The sequence below is a fragment of the Octopus bimaculoides genome, chromosome 3 (assembly GCF_046866305.1).
Source record: "Octopus bimaculoides isolate indiv1 chromosome 3, ASM4686630v1, whole genome shotgun sequence".
Classification (NCBI taxonomy): domain Eukaryota; kingdom Metazoa; phylum Mollusca; class Cephalopoda; order Octopoda; family Octopodidae; genus Octopus; species Octopus bimaculoides.
In genome coordinates this window covers 136,791,757-136,810,438 of record NC_142930.1, presented here as the reverse complement: position 1 = coordinate 136,810,438, position 18,682 = coordinate 136,791,757, and the positions used below count along the sequence as shown (strand labels likewise).

General features: G+C 33.5%; 1 protein-coding gene across 2 annotated transcripts in view; it reads right to left on the bottom strand.

The window, feature by feature from the left end:
- Positions 1-18,682, bottom strand: part of LOC106880211 (uncharacterized) — a 137,410-nt gene that overhangs the window by 36,217 nt on the left and 82,511 nt on the right. For both annotated transcript variants that reach the window (XM_052966131.2, XM_089349711.1), the window contains exons 2-4: positions 7,730-7,920; positions 5,068-5,235; positions 637-810 (exon numbers count right to left, since the gene is read on the bottom strand). In XM_052966131.2, the coding sequence (XP_052822091.2) occupies positions 637-810; positions 5,068-5,235; positions 7,730-7,899 (512 nt within the window). In that variant the 5' untranslated portion in view covers positions 7,900-7,920. The remainder of the gene's footprint in view (positions 1-636; positions 811-5,067; positions 5,236-7,729; positions 7,921-18,682) is intronic.

Sequence of the window (18,682 nt, the reverse complement as noted above, 5' to 3'; positions counted from 1 at the left end):
CATATCAGTACAAAAAGGTAGCAAATCATAAGAATCGTTACATCATCAACCAAAATTCCTTTTGGTAATTAATTCTTGTTTTAAGTTCTGAGTTCAAATCCTACCAAAATGAACTTCGCCTTTTATCCTTCCGGATTCAATAAAATAAAGTACTAAACAAGTACTGGGTCGATTTAAGGACTTAACCCCTTGCATATAATCAATGGTCTTTTGCTAGAAACGGTTAAATAATCACAAAAAATCGCATGTTTAGGGAAGTGATGCAGTCGATAGAAATAACCATATTAGGTAACGGGTACTTATTTAAACAATACCACGCAGGATTTGAACTTATGATGTAGAGGGACGGATTAAATATTAAAAGACATTTAATCTGGTATACTACAGAGTCTGTCATTCTACGGTGACTGACGGAAACTTTTGTTGATAGAAGTTCAAGCAATCGATAAATACATATAGATAAATATATGGATATAAGTAGAGAGATAGAAATGAATAAATACAAATAGCTAGATAGCTATACACACACACACATATATATATAGGTAGATATAAATAGATACTTAGATATACAGACGGATAGATATAAATCGATAGAGAGGTAATATGTGACTATGTAATCATTGGACTACTTACTCTATTATCATGTCTTCTTTAGTATGAGCTATCTGTTGACGAAGATCTCTCTCGGAGATATTCATTGCCTTGGCTTGCTGGATGAACTCAGAAGAAAATGCAAAGCTCCTGTTTTCTGCCTTGTTGACATTTTCAATCATTCTGTATATGCCTAATTTATAAGCCTCGGTGGCCCTGAAAGCAAATAAATATCAACGGTTGAAATAATATCACTAACGAATACACGTGATGCAGCTTTTGTATGTGAATAAACAATTAATTCTACTAGAAGCTCAGAAAGCACAGTTCTTATGCACTTTCGACAATCAATATATGGATTGTAAAGAACTGCCGATTTGACCTGCTTAAGTAAGAGAAAAAAGTATTTGAGAATACGAATAAGCAAGCAGCCATTTGCCACTTTGTAGTTTGATTTTTAACCTTAGAACTTCGTTGTTGAAAGAGTTTTGTTAACCTAGCAAAGCTTACCATTTTCTTCTGAATACAAATGTATATTTCTTTTTACTACACTAGATGTTGTGTAACCAAATAGGAGATACCTACTACGGATTTACCGAAATAGCGGTAAATAATCTAAAATAAATAATTCAATGAAAGAGTTGAAAAATATTAATAATTAAATAAAAATGTAAGGGGATATGTATAAATTGGTAGAATATCAGCATGTGAATCTATTTTAAAACGGGGGCCACATTTTTCATTAATGTTTTACGTAGTGTTTTTGGTACGGAAAGACTTTCAAACTTCGTATACTTATCTATTTTGTGTTATAGAACAGAAAAATATTTTTGTATTCGAATTTATTTCATGTAAAAAATTGTCTTATTTCGATAATTTCAACCAATCACTGACAAGTATTCAGTTGTTTACATTTACTCCTTTGGCTGATTAAGCGATGTAAAGCGTATTTAATCTCAATACCTTCGTTTTATTTGCTTTTTTCATTTTAAATTTGCTTTAACCCTAACCCTAACCCTAACCCTAACCCTAGGGTTAGGGTTAGGGTTAGGGTTAAGGTTAGGGTTAGGGTTAAGGTTAGGGTTAGGGTTAAGGTTAGGGTTAGGGTTAATTGTTTCAGAATCGCTTGTTTATGTAGTCGGCACTTAATGTATATCGGCTGAATGGACGTCAGTGATTGGTTGAAATTACAGAAATACGACAACTTTAACATGGAATAACTTATGGATTTCTTTTTTTTTAAAGAAGACTAAGAGAAAAAGATGTTTTATATGACACATTCTACCAGTGTTCCAAGTTTCAAAGTGTTTCGTTAATGAAAAATGTGGCCCCCGTTTTAAAAAAGATCCCAGCATGTTAATTAGCTGTTATCTCACGTTAACTACTGATTTAAATTAACTACAGCGCCATGTTAAATAACAATCGTACCGTCTTAGCTAATTAGTGTTTCAAGTTAATTATCGACGACATCTAGTTAACAAACAAGCAAAGCATGTTATCGACGCAATACATCGTGTTACCTAACTACTATATCAAGTTAACTAACTACACAATCGTGTTAACTAACCGCTATTCTGTTACCTGTCCACTGGAATATATACAGCAAAAAAAAAAAATTGTAATTTAAATTGATTTTCCCCCACCCCAAAACAAGCGAAGCCGTGTGTGTGTGTGTGTGTGTGTGTGTGTGTGTGTGTGTGTATGTGTGTGTGAATAAGAAAAACATATCTACTGAGAGAAAAGTATGCTATTGAAATAAATTATCTTTTACATACATCTTAATTAAATCACTGAGGATAAATCCTTGCCATGACTTCAAGCTTTCTAATATCTTAAAATTATAACCAGAAACAATTAGGAAGGGGTTGAAAAAAAACTAATAAATTAAAATTTTTTTGTTAATAACATAAATATGTTGATGGAGAGAAAAATATTGGAAAACCGTCAATACATGTGAGAGTGGCAAAGAAACGGGGAGAGTGATCGTAGGATGTGCTAGAAACAACAGCCAAATCTCTCTCAACTCACAACATTTTCGTCTGAAAATATTTACAATATTTCTTTTCTTTTTAACCGAAAAGGGATCTTTTCCATTTGAACGGCAGATCGAGAAATTAATTTTTTGTAACTCAACACTTCAAACTTACAAATGTATAACCTCATGCTAAACTTATATAAACCAACGCTAATTAATGTATACCATTATCACGGAAGCCGCGAACAACAGCGAAATTTGAACTGAGACACTGAGACATCGAAGTAGTTATAGCAAACCTTGTAGTTCGGTGGCCTACACCTGAATCATATTGATCATTCTCAATATTCTGAAATGTTATTTAAAAGGAAGCTCATGGTGACCGGTTTGAGAACGATAAAATATAAAGGCCTTCAAGATATAATGAAATCGTTTGTGCTTGCTAGATCTATTCAACGCCTTGTGTAACAACACCCTTGGATCTTGAGTGCCCCTAGTGGAGTTCACTCTGTTCCAAGCAGTCAGTCTAAGTCTCCAGCTTAGTGATAATTCCTTTCTCAATCTCCGAAAATCTACATGAAGATCATTGGCACTCCCCTTTCTGCTCTAACAAAATCGTAAAAACAGAACTATTACAAATGTTCTCAATGTTAGTTGCCAGATGTTAAGTGTCTGGATTCTTCCATGTGGTTGTAAAATAATGAGATGCTGTTGATTAATAATATGTGGTCCATTAATAACAGTTGGTTTATGCAGTGAAAAATTTAAGGCAGTTTCTTAAGCCCCGTAGCAGTCTGCTGCGTCTACAGAATATCATAACAAGGAGATTAACAGTACCAGTTCTGTAAACACCATTCGTGACCAAGATACTCTCAATCCTTAAATAACTCAGTACACCTGGCTGAAAACAGATACCATAAGGCTTGTAACAGCTCAGTGCTGGAAGCATTAACAGTCTTTTACATTTATTTTACCATTTGAAATGGAGGATGCCGAATACCAATTATAATGTTAGTGTTTTGATTTTTATGCTCTTAACTAGTTTAATTTTAGGGAACAATCATCCCAGTTGTGGGAAATACTTCAGTTAAAACGCAAAATATGGAGAACCGTGACAGTAAGTCATATTATTTCTGCATAAATGTTGCTCGCAGTTAAGGAGAGTACCGTAACTTTTACATATAGCTTGCAATGATATTTGCAATTCCTACCGTGACTCTGGGGAACTCCTTCTGTATACAGTTAGGCTAAAGTCTAACCACATTCTCTGTCTGCTTTACAGTTATATCTAAATTCCAGGCCTGTTTATAAGCTGTGTGTGATGGCTGGTGTCCATTTGCTCATCCCACGTTAAAATCATCGTGCACAGTTGAAAAGGCATGAATATCTTAACTTAATTTCCTTCACCTATCAAACCAATAAGCTCAAACATTTGTTGATAGATATCTTTAATTAATATAAGCTCGAGTAATTGGATCTCTGTTAATCTTCAGATCAACACATCTGTAACTAAAGACCCCTGGCCTTTCTTATTTTCAAACGTACTGTATTTAGAACTACATTATTCAAGGTGATTTTTGCAGAAAGTTGATATCTTAACTTAAATGTCTTAGTAAAGGTTAAAGAAAATGTGATACCTTTCGTTCGCGAGTGAAATTATAGGTTATTTCAGAAAATTGACTTTTCTAACTTGAAAGTAATACTTTAAAACGTTAACACTTCTCTTTTAACAATTTCGTTCTCCATATTTGAAATAAAAGCTCTGCTTTTATGCTACGAAGCCAACTCCAGCTAGAGGGATGCGAGAAGGAAATTAAGAAATAATGGATGTTGTACAGGACAATGCAAAGATCCAGTGGTACAGTGCTAGTAATAAATAATATTTACTAATATTGATAGAAAGTAAGACATTTTTGAGATGGGCTGTAGTTAGGCCATCTACTCTAGTTTATAAAATGATATTTTGGGAGAGGATAAATAATCAAACTAGCTATTGGATTCTCTGTGAAACAAAAAAATACCGATATTTCAAACAAATTTTCTTTAGAGAGAGAATATTATGTTTAAATGTTTACGGCGCAATGAGAACCTAGGTTTCAAACGGTCAGATTTTCACTCGACATCAAAATTTGAGAACTTGATCAAATCACTTTTGCCGACGTAGACCACTGCGCGTTTCATCGGATTATGGTTTATATTGGCTGAGTAATTCTGTTGGTATCGAGTCGATACCACCTTCAGCAATCAGCCTTACGTTTATCCAAGAAGTGAATATATTGTAAGTGAGCGCATGCGTGACTGCGTAAGAAATAACTTATCTAACGGCCGTGAACGCCATGATGTTTCCATCTCCAACTGTTAAAACTCAAGGAAAAAACATAAACGTCACGATATGTATTTTCTTTAAGATGTAATTTATGATAAACAAAAGACATGACAATATATCAGCATCAATTCACTGCATCAAACGTACGATATTGAGTCTGTCTTGAACTTACCTAAATTTGTTCTGATTGCATATGGTAATTGTTGGGAAAAGCAACGAGTCATTGTAATTAACATCCAGGAGGACACTGACTGGGTATTGGTAGAAGTATAGAATACGGTCAAGGATCTGAAATAAAGCCGCAGCTATACATGTCATCAAGAGGAGTAACCATAGCACCCTGGAGAAAATAAAACAAAACAAAGAAATGAACAACATCAAATAAAATATTAAATAAAAAGGAAACTATTCTGATTAAACATTTCCTGGTGTTTAGTCAATAATTACATATTTACTAGAGTGTTACCCAAACCTTCGTCATATGTTAAGTAACTATGAAAGTATACTTGGATAATATCAGGAAATATGGAATACATACAATAACTATAATTGAACTTTTATCAAGAATTTTGGTGCTTGTACTAAATGACGAAATGAATGCTAATTTCAAAAGAAAAATATTAATTACCTTAAAATTTAAATAAAATTAAAAAAAAATTAAACAAATTTTCTCATTTTTATAACTCCCTCCATAACTGCTCTGTCACTGACTCCCTCCTTTCTTCTTCCTCCTTCACTACCTCTTTCTCTATGAGTAATTCTTTCTCTCTCACTCTCTATATGTAGCATTTCTTTACTTGTTGCTTGCTACCGAGCTTAGTATGCACTCTTATACTGAATCTATTATGTTAAGTCTCTTTGAATCTCTCTTTTACTATTTTCCTGCAGTCTCTGTACCATGCCTTGTAATAACTCTGCTTGTCATTACGTTACTTAGCCCGTCGATAACGCTTTCACGTGATTAGAGAAAAAGGGGGAGAGAGAAAAAGAGGAAGGGAGAAAATGAGGGAGAGAGAAGCGTTCATGACGTGAGGTAGAGGGAATGTAATTGTAACGCTTTCCCGTGATTAGTTCGAAGGAAAGAGAGGAGAAAGAAAAAGGAGAGAGAAAAAGGAGAGAGAAAAAGAGGATAAGGCGAAGAGTGAAGCAGAAAGAGAGAGAAAGAAAAGATGGAGAGAGAAGCGCCTATGACATGTGGTAGGGGGAACGTAATACTTATTACGTAGTTAAAAAGTCAGTTGAAGATAGCGATTTAGAGGAGAGTTAGGAATATAACTTTAATAGAGGGGTGATATTCTGATGGTGAGATTAAAGAAAGAGAGAGAGAGGTAGTGGTGGTGGTGGTGGAGGTGGCGATGGTGAGTGCATAGTGAAAAGTGTATTTTTTTTTAATTGAACAAAGTTTTTTTTTATATCACCTATCACTTAACGCACGCACATCTCAAACTTGCCATTCACTTTAGAAAGAAACCAATATCCCGTTCACCTGTCACATGCAATGACTATCAATAAATTACAAGGGCAGACATTTGATAAAGAGGGGTTGTTCTTGCTTGAACCTGTATGCCTGTATTCAGTCATGGTCAGCTATATGTTGCATTCTCAAGGGTTCTCAAATTATCTGATGTGAGAGTTAAAGTTATCAACACTGACAAACAAAAGAAAAGAAGAGAGAGAACTTACACGAAGAACATAGTCTGCAAAAAAATATTGGATTGAAAGGTGCATGCAAATTGAAATGTGTATTGGCTCTGACCCATTGCTTTGGCTTATAAGTTACCAACGATGTAGTTTTCAGAGTGCGCCATGTTGCATTAAATTTGTACCCCTGTGAAATTGTGACCCCTATATTTTACAAATAAAATTTTTTTACAATAAAATTTTTGTTTTTTAAATATGAAATTGTGACCATGTTAATTTTAAAATGTAATTTTTTCTGTTTATGGGGAAAATGGAAAAATAAGAGTGAACATCTGTTTTATGAGTGCTGTGTATTAAGTCTATAAAATTGTGCATAAACTATATAAAGTATATATATAAAGTACATTAAGTAATCATCGTATTCCAATTTCCTTCACTTTTCATTAAATAGTAGACGAGCGACTACTTTTCAGGCGTTTTGGATAAAATTTTATGGAATAATCTAATAGGTTTATTATTAATTCCATGAAATATTCACGGGTCCCGCTAATAAAGAATGATTAGCAAAATCAACCAACCAGCCAGCCAGCCAACCAACCAGCCAACTTTTATATCGGATCTTGTTATATGGAGATATACGATGACCTAGTCTTCAGTCGTGGTAACTGAATACGCCTTTACAGTCACGGCGTACGATTTTCCGCCTTGGGAAACTAAATTCTACTTCACCCACGGGCCAACCTAAAACGTTGTGAATTAAATTTGGTGGCTGGAAGACCTGCTTTTATTCTTGTTTGGTAAATTTAATCCACCGATCAGTTTAGCACTGTAACCTACTCCTCGTGTACTTTTAGTGGGGCTTGCTCTACCTTATAAATTCAGGCGAAGTTTCTTGTTTGCAGATAACGTTCTTCTTTACCCCTACAAGTTTGGGAGGTCACTGAAAGGTTCAAGGGCAAATCTATTACTCCTCCAATTAAATGATGAAAAATGTATATAAAATTATTTAGTTATTTTACTTTACATTCTGAATTGAAATACCACAGAATAAGGATCTATTTGCCTTCAAAATTTTTCCTACGTGTTGATATATGAAAATATTTAGTTACGACACTTTACGCTCTTAATACAAATCCTACCGATTCTTCAACATGACATTAACAATGATAATTAAAACAAATATTTAGACATACTTCTGAGGCTTTTTGCTGCTTTTTGAGAAAGCATTTTTCAAGCCGTGCAAACTGCAGGTCATTGCAAAATCCAGAAACATGCTTGAAGGCTTTTCATCATCCGTAGGAACTTCGACGGTAGGACCTTCTTCTACATTTCCTTTTTCGAAGCGATTTCTGACTGAAGTCATGTCTAACGTATATCAAGGAACCTGTAAATAGAAACCACAGTGATTGTGACGATTATGATGATGATGATGATGGTGATGATGATGATGATGTGAATTGGGTAGGTGAGAATGGTGGCGATCATGATTATAATCATGATTATCATGATTATGACGAGCATAACCATGATGTCGGTTGTGAGGATTTACTCATATTCAAGTACTTGCCATGTATATTTGGTCTGATTCTTTTCCAAATGTTGAGCCATGCCGTTTCCCACCAGGTAAGAGTAGAGGTTTTGCCAGGACTACGACAAGTTTTGTTGTCGCCGCTATATTTTTTGTCATACTGAAATAGTTACGCATTTATATTTCACATATAAGAATAAGGATGATGATGGTAATAATAATAATAATAATAATAATAATACTTATTGCTATAGGCGTAAGGCTTGAGTTTTTGAGAGAAGGGCGACAATCGATCACATCGACCTCAGTACTTGACTGGTACTTAATTTATTGACCCCGAAAGGATGAAAGGCAAAGTCTACCTCAGCGGAATTTGGACTCAGAACGTAACGACAGACGAAATACCGCTAAGCATTTCGCCTGGCGTACTAACGATTCTGCCAGCTCGCCGCCTTCAATGGTAATAATAATAATAATAATAATAATAATAATAATAATAATAATAATAATAATAATAATAATATACCTTTTTATAGAGGATATAAAGCTTTATGCGAAAAATGATAAGCATACTGATCGTATTTTCTCAGATGATGTAGGTTTGAAATTTAGGATTTAAAAATGCGTTATATTGAAAATGAAACGATGAAGACTTGAAGGATGCCTGGGAATTGAAATGCTAATTGGGCATACAGTGAAAGTGGTTGAGAAAAAACTGTGGTTTAAATATTTTGAGTTACTGGAAGCAAATGAAATAAAATATGAAAAGATAAAACAAATTACCAGTAGGATTAATTGTAGATTGGACCCAAAAGACAAAGACTTGACAGAAAAACTAGAAAGCTATCGACAATGTATGATGCCCACCATCCGAAAGCTGATATTAACTGGTTGTACAGGAAAACAGACCAGGCTGGAGGAGGCTTAATTGCTGTGGAAGAGTGTGTACAGATGGAAAGAAAAAGCCTACAAAAAATATTTACAGAACAGCACAGAGAAATTACTAAAGACAATTACTAAAGAACAGGTGATCAAGTGTAGAATAAGAGAAAAGGACAAGAATGAAATTCAAAGAGAGCTTGCTAAACAGATTGAAGAGAAACCTTTGCATGGTCAATTCTGGAATGCCACTGAGGATATATGTGGAACAAAATCTTGGACTTGGTTAAAAAAGGGGCTATTAAAAAAAAAGAAACAAATAGCCTTATTATAACAGCTCAAGATCAAGCGATGAAAACAAACAACTTGAGAAAATATCTGTATGGGGAGAAGGTGTCAGAAAAATGTAGTGTCTGTGGAATTTGGAATGAGACAGTGGCACACATTGTTGCAGAATGTCTCAAGTTGACCTATGCAGAATATAAGAAATGGAGGCATAACCATGTGAAAGTTTTACACTGGAAGCTTTGTCAGAAGTAGAGATTTGAAGCTGGAGGTACATGGTATAATCATCGGGTCGAAAGAGTGCTGGAGTCGGAGAAATGCAAAATCTTTTGGAATTTTCCTATTGAAACGGATAAGAAATTAGAAAATAATAAATCAGACATAAGAGCGTTGTAGTTCACTTGAAGTATTGTAATATCGAACAAAGGAAAAGAAGGAAAATAGGAAAGCTTCTGACAACGCGGAGAGTTTCACAAAACCTTGATATTTCAGGCGCAAAGGCCCATCATCAAAAAGAAAACCCATAAAAACACAAAATTCAGAATATAAACGAATATATCCTGCGTTTCTATGTAGATAAAATGGCGTCATCAGTTTTCACTTTCATAACTGGTAAAAGGAAAAAGAAGAAAGAAAAACGAAACAAAAAATGGAAAATGAATACTTAGTGGAACAGTTTTGTGTAAACGTGATGAAATTCACCTGTCATTTTATTCATTCCTCCAGGGCGTGATGTTTGTAATTCACAGACATATTTGTCGTCATCCATTTTGAGGATTGAAAGTGTAGTAGTCAGAATATTTTCTGAGAATATGTACCTTCAGATGTTCCTTAAAATTTGATGTAGGATGTTTGGAATGTTCCGTCGAAGTACTGCTGTTGTGCCCGACGTTATACCTATACTCATTGAATTTTTTTTTTAACTGTTAGTTTGTGCAACCAATATAAATTATGTTCTGTTTGATGCATTCTGCTGCGTATACCAAATGGGAATCTTTATAGATAATGAAGTCAGTCAAATCCCTGCATGGTCATGAACCGATACTCTGGTTACAGTTCTTTGATGACGTCTTTTTTTGTTTGGGAAGGGCCATACGACACTTTAGTTATCCTTTTGAATCTGTATGACCGTTACACTAAAATCTATGCCTTCTCTTTGCTAGCTCACCCATGTTAAGTTTTTTAATGTTATTGCAGACGTTAGAAAACGAAATAGGTTTTCACGTGTTAGCGCGTGTGCTCTTGCTTCTGCCAAAAAAGTCGTTTTTATTGTCTCATTATTTTTCAATATATTTTTTTTTCTGGTTTATAAAGCAGCGAGCTGGCAGAAACATTAGCACGCCGGACGAAATGCTTTGCGGTATTTCGTTTATATTTACGATCTGAGTTCAAATTTCGCCGAGGTCGACTTTGCCTTTCATCCTTTCGGGATCGATAAATTAAGTACCAGTTGCGTACTGGGGTCGATCTAATCAACTGCCCCTCCCCCAAAATTTCGGGCCTTGTGCCTAAAGTAGAAAAGAATATTTTTTTGTTTGTAGGCGGCGAGCTGGCAGAAACGTTAGCACGCCGGGCGAAATGCTTAGTGGTATTTCGTCTGTCTTTATGTTCTGAGTTCAAATTTAACCGCGGTCCACTTTGCCTTTCATCCTTTCGTGGTCGATAAATTAAGTACCAGTTGCGTACTGGAGTCGATCTAATCAACTGGCCCCCTCCCCCAAAATTTCGAGCCTTGTGCCTAGAGTAGAAAAGAATATTTTTTTGTTTGTGTATATCCTGTGACACTAAAATTAAATTTTCATTTAGTTTCTTTCTTTATCACAAATGTTTATCTGTAAAAGCTCTTTCAGCTTTTGTAAGGGACGTTTGATGTTGCAGGCGCCATTTTTATATCTCCATAGAGAAAACATAAATTGTGCAAAGAAAAAACAAAAAAGAAAACACAAAAAAAAACAGGTAAGCAAACTATATTTATCTCAATAAGAAATGCGTTGCACTAGTTTGAGAATATTTTTTGCCGATAAAGTAATCTAATGTTTTGTATAAATCCTTCGTTCACGTTTCTTAAATCCAGCAGTTTTGCTACTTCGATATGCAATAGTAGTAGTAGTAGTAGTAGTAGTAGTAGTAGTAGTAGTAGGAATGTTGATGATGATGACATTTTCTTGATTTCTGACAAGGATACTGAAGAAGGGATATTCCGAATGCAAAAAGAAAAAAAGAAAGAACTCCAACAAAAAAGTGTTACTTTAAGTGTAATATATATATATATATATATATATATATATATATATATATATATATATATATATATATATATATATATATGTATGTATATATATATATGTATGTATGTATGTATGGATGTATGTATGTATGTATGCATGTATCATAAAATCAGATTATAAAACAATTATAGTTTAATAAATATAAGAGATACATATCGCTAGCGGCCATAGCTTGTGTATTACCGGAAGATATACAGGACGTAACTCCTTTTATAGCTAAGCCATTCTCATCTCAAAATTATTATTCATCACAGTTTTCCTCATTTAATATAATGTTCCAACCGATTTATGTATATTAATGCACACATACAATCTTTATTATCATTTATAGACTACATTAAGATATTGATTTCAAACAATGAGATATAAAAACCTATTTCCGGTAAGAAAAGGCTTGGAGGTGATTTCTCTGACTATTAACTGGTTTTCAGAACTTATCTCTTATTCAGTTTCCTCCTACATAGACAATAAAAACGAAGTTGATCCCAACATAAATTGATCCTAACATAAAACTGATGTATGCAACACCTATTGTCAAGTTGGTGTAATTCGTAGAAATAAGACACTCAACTTCGCAAGAAGAGGAATTTCTGTATTAATTTACTCGAGTTCCTACGTATGTATGTATGTATGTATGTATGTATGTATGTATGTATGTATGTATGTATGTCACTGCCAAAACTTTGTTTCCAGGACAGATCGTCTATCAGCAGTAAGAGTCTGTCCGTGAAACAAGTAATGTAGCATCACAATGTTGGAAAGGTCAACTCTAATTTACTGCCCTCGACTGAGTATGTTTGCATTATCAACTCACTTTCAGATTAGCCAAAAGCTAAATTCGTACGTCGTACAAAAGCCATAATCATACATACCATACCTAGTCAATAACATCCAACTGATTTTGTTATCAATTAAAGAAAAGTAAGCAGGGTATTCGCTATGTGAAGATTGTCAGGTTTTGCCAAGTCGCGTCGTTCCTGTAATTTTGCAGAGCATTGATGCTCTATAAGTGGTGTCTGGATGTGCCGCGAATTTTTATAAAATATTATCTAAAACTGCAAAAAATCAATGTTAGATTATATTACTATTTAGCTTTGTTTAGGGTCACATTATTGTTCGAAAGCTTCAAACAAATTCGAAAATTTGATATCGTGATCTGATTTTCTTCCAGTTCAAACTAAAAATGAAAAGAGGTACCTATCATCCAAGTGCTTTTAATAGGTACATTTGAGGTTATTTTAATTAATAACTCGCTAAAATACTCATAACAATTATTATTCTTGGTAGACTTATATTTAATTGGCTCCTTAGCCTACAACACGCAGCCTCACATCCGTTATACGACCGCATTAGGTGCTGGGAAATCTTTTGGTACATTTAAAAATAAAATAAAATGCATCTTATACACTGGAAATTATGGTAACTGTCATTTGCTTTCAATTTACCGGTGATAAGTGCAGGAAACATTCTAGGGAATACAATATGTGAATTAATACGCTAACTAGTGCAAATGACAATAATGCATAAGCATCATTAGGCACACTGCTCAGGACAAGTGAACCAGAAATTCTCTTGGTTCTGTGGAAGATCCTTGCTCTTATCCATTTTTGTTTTTGCTCCCGACTGTTGTCCTATAATAATGTCAAGCTCAAGATCCTAAACTAAGTAGAGTAACTCAATGAAGTAGCCGAAGTAGTCGATGTTGAAAGTTTAAGGATGTACTCATTGGAGTGATGAAGGAAGATATTAAATAACTTATAACTGGAAGTTTTGGGAAGGTCTGTTACTGTTCTTTGCTAGTAATAACAGTGTAAAGCCCCAAACTGAGCACCATTACATAGTGCCAAAAGTTCTAGCCTCTCTACTTCAAGTGGCAAATAGTAAAAACAATAGATTACGTATGCACACCAGTATAAGAGTGCATATGTTTGTGTGTGTGTATGTCTGTGTGTGTGTGTATGTAATAAAATGATGGTGAATCCTTTATAGAATTATGACATTTAGAGTTTATAGAGATGAAAGATAACTGAATATATAATAAATGAATTCGTAAAGAAAGAAAATCATTCACAAAGGTTATCGTTAAACTTTAACGTTGATCTAAACGACATTGTTCCAGAAGTTATGATGTTTACAGTCCACACCACACTTACCATAATTTTTGCCGTTTTTCTTTGATATTGCATTTCTCGCTTTCTTCTTTTTCTTTTTTCTTTTGTACAATTTTGTATAGTCGCCATTGTGTCTAGATTTCTCATGACTATTTCGTTCAAAGCTAGAGATGGGAAACTTAACATTTTTTGCTGCTGCTGCTGCTACTACTACTACTACTACTACTACTACTACTACTACTACTACTACTACTACTACTATAAATACATTTATGTTTCAAAAACGAAAAGAACGACTTTTTCAATGAACAACAAAAATTGAGAAAATAAAACAAAAACTATGATGTGTGGGGGTCTCAGGTTTCTGCGTAAGGAATTCTTTAAACTAATTTTATTTCATATCAGAATCCCTTTAGTATAGGTTTGGTACTTGTCTGATGGATGGAAAGGGTTACACAAAAGCAGGAGGGCTGGTACTAAAAAGCGAGTTGAATAAACCAAATTGAAAATAAGAATGCAAGTAAATTATAAAACAAATATAACAAAGCAACAAAGTTTCAAGGTAGGGAATTCTTAAAATTAGTCTCTAAACATTTTCAACCTAGCCATAAGTTTTACATAATATTTAATAGAAGAATGCCGAAGATTAGCTATTCTTGTTGTAAAAACTTCGCCTCTTTCATTAGCCAACAAAATACGAAAATAATTACAAATAACCGCAGTGCCGATTCTGATCCAAAGAGTTGCAATTGCAAAGATGAGTCCGCCTGTCCGTTGGAACGAAAATGTCTAGAGAAAGGGATTGTGTATAGGGCCAAAGTACAAATAGAAGGCTCACATGAATATAAAACATACACAGGGGCTTCAGAAAATTCTTTCAAAAGCAGATTTTATTCCCATATAAATTCCTTCCGGTACCCCGAAAATAGGACAAAGACTAGTCTGGCAAAACATGCCTGGGAATTGAAAGAAAATGAAACCCGTCCTTTCAACGTGACATGGAAAATTTAAGATAAAGCATCAGCTTACAGGCATGGTGCTCATAAAATGTCCATCAAATGGGATTTATGCCTTTCGGAAAAATTCCATATTTTATTCCAGTTTTGTCGTATATGGTTTTTTCGCATCGCAACGATATTGTATGTATTTCAACGTATTCTTTAAGAAAGCCTTCGACTGTTATATATATATTATTAGGCGCAGGAGTGGCTGTGTGGAAAGTAGCTTGCTTACCAACCACATGGTTCCGGGTTCATTTCCACTGCGTGGCACCTTGGGCAAGTGTCTTCTACTATAGCCTCGGGCCGCCGACCAAAGCCTTGTGAGTGGATTTGGTAGACGGAAACTGAAAGAAGCCTGTCGTATATATGTATATATGTATGTATGTATGTTTGTGTATGTGTGTCTGTGTTTGTCCCCCCAACATCGCTTGACAACCGATGGTGGTGTGTTTACGTCCCCGTAACTTAGCGGTTCGGCAAAAAAGACCGATAGAATAAGTACTAGGCATCCAAAGAATAAGTCCTGGGGTCGATTTACTCGACTAAAGGCGGTGCCACAGTCAAAATGGCAGAAACAAGTAAAAGAGTAAAAGAGTAAAAGAGTAAAAGAGTAAAAGAGTAAATTCAAGTTTTTATTATTTTGTTTTATTGTATTTTACGAACCTATTTAATTATTATATTTATAGATAATTCTACGCATGGAATACATTCTGCGGGCCATATCAACTTTTCTGTTTATATGAGCAGCCTAGCTTATGTTGTCCACAATTACTCCGAAGTCTCTGATGTTGTTGGATGCCATGAGAGTTTCATCTGAAGGAAGGGAGTATGGGATTTTCAAGGTATCCTCTTTTCCGAAGTGGATTAACTGAAGGCATTTCTGGGCGCCCACTTCATTGATGACTTTCTGGATCTTGGAATCATCTGAAAAAATTCCTATGCTGCTGTACTTGATGATGTCAGTAATGTCATTGATGTAGACGATGAAAAGAAGTAGGCCCAGCACTGTACCTTGTGGAACACCACAACTAACTTTGGTTGGGCTTGATTTTACTCCTTCGATTATAACGTGTTGGGTTCTGTTTGTCAGGAAACACTTGTTCCATTGTAGTAACTTTCCAGAGACATCAAAGTTGGATAGTTTTTTCAAGAGAATCTTATGATCCACCCTGTCGAATCATTGCTGAAATCAAGGTAGATGACACCAGTATTCGAGCCCTCTCCCAAAGTTCTAAAAATGTCATCAATGGGATGCAAGAGCTGTGTTATATATATGTATGTATATACACACATAAATATATATGTATAGGGTGACTCCTTTCAGTCATGAATGACCATGGGATTGCACCTAGAAAGTTACTCTCCCAGGAACAAGTCCGGACAAGGTTGTTTATGGAAGATCAGCAGTCGTCCATGCATACCAGCCTACCCTCTCCACGCCACCGATGTTATCCAAGGGAAAGGCAAAGGCCGATACAGCTTGGCACCAGTGACATTGCAACTCATTTCTACAGCTGAGTGAACTGGAGCAACGTGAAATAAAGTGTCTTGCTCAAGAACACAACACGCAGCCCGGTCCGGGAATCCAACTCACAACCTCACGGTGGTAAGCTCGACGCTCTAACCACTCAGCTATGCGCCTTCCCAATATATATATATATATATATATATATATATATATATATATATATATATATATATATATATATACATATATATATATATATATATATATATATATATATATATATATATATATATATATATATATATATATATATATATATATATATATATATATATATATATATATATATATATATATATATATATATATATATATGTATATATATATATATATATATATATGTATATATATATATATATATATATATATATATATATATATATATATATATATGTGTGTATATGTATAAAATTTCAATAAAGGATTTATAAAATGAAAAATAGAAATGAAGATAAAAATTTTACATCTCGAATGCCTTAATATATATACCGGATATAAAAAGAGGTGACTTATCCTTATTTTTTTTTAATCTTTTATCTCTTTTTATATCTGGTATATATTTTATGGCATTCGAAATGTAAAATTTTAATCTTTATTTCTATTTTTTTATTTTATAAATCCTTTATTAGAATTTTATACAAATATTTCATTTATTCTTGTATCTTATATGTATTATTGTATTTTGTATATCTTTATACTCTCATATATACTGGTGCAATTTCTATAGATTGTGAAGGAATTAGTAACTTTTCTTTATAGTAATCAATGTATAATATAATACAATATGATATTCATATTTTTTTAATTTATATCTATATTTTATAATTGCATTATATATTTCATTTATATATGTATATATATAAATATATATAGGATATTTTTATGTATATATATGTAGTATTTTTATACCATCTTATATCCTTTCAGATTTTTTCATAATGCTTGTAATTTTTTATATAAATATATTTTTTCAAGGCTTTTAATATCTTTATTTTTTTAGCCCTTAATCTTTGGTTTTGATTCAATAGAAAATGTGCACCCCTACTTGGATGATATTTGAATTTTATTATAGGTTCATTGTTGAGTAGTTTTATCATGACCACCATAACATTATGTTAGGAAGAAGCAATGTAATGTGAGGTTTCTATTTTATCTAAAAGTCCCCCACTTTTATGGCTTAGATTGCTTTATCTTTCTTCTCTTATATGATCCTTAAATCCTTTTCTAAATTTTGATGTTTTAATATATAAATTTTGCTAAGCTTTGATGCACATTTTTTTCCCGTAGTCTTAATTCCCACACTTAGATCTCACTGTGACCTCTTTTGTTTCCCATTTTGTTTTTTCATCTTTTCCCTTTCTGTATATATATATATAATCAAAATAAGCAACAAGGATATCCAAAGTTAATGCAGTACGATCGTTTCATGCGACTCCATTTATTTAAGCAATGTGAACATTACATCAAATGTAAAATGCAGAGAGCAATCCTCAGCTGCACAAAGATATAGAAATTTACTGAAATTTCATTTCAACAGAAGGACATATTTTTGTAGCTACATTTAAACTCTCCAAGTAGAAAGGAAGAATACAAAAAACCATTTTGACTTAGCCAGACCATACAGGCTGGAATTGTATGGATAATACCATACTTAATTCTGGTGCATAAACTTTAGTACCATATTCACCTTGAATCTAAATTTATATATATATATATATATATATATATATATATATATATATATATATATATATATATATATATATATATATATATATATATATATATATATTATTTTATGTATTTATTTTCTCTAAGTCGATGATTAACTCGGACAAAATAAATTGGTTAATAGATACCAGGGTAGCAAAGATCACAAAATGACTGTGGTGTAACTCCTGTTTATGAGGTAGAAACTCCTTGTTATTTTGAGTACTTGAGTAAATATATAAATTTAGTAAATGAAGTAAAACGCATATGTTAAATGAATTCTTTTATTTCCAACATATGTTTCGAAGATTACAAATTATACCTTCCATAGGAATAGGTGATGTTGATAAGGATGCAATCTTCTCTTCAGGGAAATACATAGGAACCAGCTTAACCGTAAGACATTTTAACCGAATATGATAACTGTACTTAGAGAAGATTGCTACGTAATTTATTTGAAAAAGCGGTTGGAGGTTGGAACGCCTCTAGATAGTACGTTGGGTAAGAAAGGAAGAAAAGAAAGAAAAAAAGGAAATTTAGAGTATAGAATTGGGAGATAATAAGATGATTTAAATCCGATAAAAATTGGACAGGAATGTTTTATTTATAATGGGACCGTATAATTTGTAATCTTCGAAACATATGTTGGAAATAAAAGAATTCATTTAATATATGAGTTTTACTCCATTTATTAAAGTTATATACATATAATACACACACGCACACACACACACACACACACACACACACATATATATACGTATATACATACATACATACATACGTACATACACACACACACACACACACACACAC